This window comes from Carlito syrichta, unplaced genomic scaffold (genome assembly GCF_000164805.1).
Source record: "Carlito syrichta isolate Samal-C Ts95f unplaced genomic scaffold, Tarsius_syrichta-2.0.1 Scaffold109649, whole genome shotgun sequence".
In the NCBI taxonomy this organism is placed as follows: domain Eukaryota; kingdom Metazoa; phylum Chordata; class Mammalia; order Primates; family Tarsiidae; genus Carlito; species Carlito syrichta.
Genome location: NW_007053745.1, coordinates 90,642 through 91,848, shown reverse-complemented (window position 1 = coordinate 91,848; position 1,207 = coordinate 90,642). Strand labels below are relative to the sequence as shown.

The following is a 1,207-nucleotide window of genomic DNA, read 5'->3' as shown; positions in this document are numbered from 1 at the left end:
TGCACATGATCGATCCAGAGTGTCCCAGCTTAGGTGGTACGATACACAGTATCATGGTAGCAAAGGGGTGGTGACCACTGAGGTGGCCAGTCTCAGTGCTGTGGGCAGTCAGATGGGGAGAGACCTTCCCATGCAGGGGCAGAGGAGGAAGGGACCCTTGCTGAGGGTACAACCTTGATCCCTAAGGAGGAGGGACTGCCTGGAGAGCCTGCTTGAGAGGGAGGAGTCAGCTGAGGGTGGAAGAAACCGGGGATGGCTGGGGGTGGTGGTGCTCGGGCAGGACCTCAGGTGTCTGGGGAAGATAAATAGGAAGCCACAGTTGGTTCTTCAGCAGAGGCCATTTGGAGAAAGGAAAGGCCTGGGAAAGTTGGTCTGGAAGTGTAGAATAGAGTGGTTGGGAAGGGTGGAAGTCCAGGAGGCCAGGGAGAAACTTGACTATCACCTGGGCACAGGATATAAAAGCCTGGACCAAGGGGAAGGTAGAGGGCTTTCAAAGTGACTTCCCTGTCCCGTGCTAAGCACTCGTTCTCTCGCTTCTTCCTGCACAGCAGTCAGTCTCCTCCTTACAGAGGATCGCTGGTTTGGACTTCATTCCTGGGCTCCAGCCTGTACTGAGTTTATCCAAGATGGACGAGACATTGGCTGTCTACCAGCAGATTCTCACCCGTCTGCCTCCCAGAAACGTGGTCCAAATACTTAATGACCTGGAGAACCTCCGGGACCTTCTCTACCTACTGGCTGTCTCCAAGGGCTGCCCCTTCCCTCATTCCAGTGGCCTGAAGACCTTGGAGAGCCTGGATGGTGTCCTGGAAGCCTCACGCTACTCCATGGAGGTGGTGACCCTGAGCAGGCTGCAGGCATCCCTGCAGGACATGTTGCAGCAGCTGGACCTCGGCCCCAGGTGCTGAGGCCTTGAAGACCACTCTACTCCCAAGAACCATGTTGAGGGAAGAAACCTTGACTTCCAGGTGTCTACAGGAGAAGAGAACCTTGTGTGGATACCCCTTATCCAGGACTCTGTCCGTTTCTCTCACTCTTCTAAGCAATCCTTCCAAAGGCATAAGATCATAAGTTCCATGTTGCTTGACACCAAAGATACATAGACACAATCCCATTCTCACCAGGAGTAGGGGGCCCATCCAGCAAAGAGTGGACTATATCTGGGATTCTTGCCAAGTGCTTCGGCCACCAAGAATTGTCCCCTCCC

At 54.3% G+C, this 1,207-nt stretch overlaps 1 protein-coding gene across 1 annotated transcript; it reads left to right on the top strand.

Annotated features, from left to right (window-relative positions):
* Positions 1-548: 548 nt before the first annotated feature.
* LOC103271164 (leptin) lies at positions 549-908 on the top strand (the record flags this gene model as incomplete). The annotated part of the gene is made up of 1 exon (XM_008068623.1): positions 549-908. A coding segment is annotated over one exon (360 nt), but the record flags the coding sequence as incomplete, so codon positions are not given.
* Positions 909-1,207: the final 299 nt, after the last annotated feature.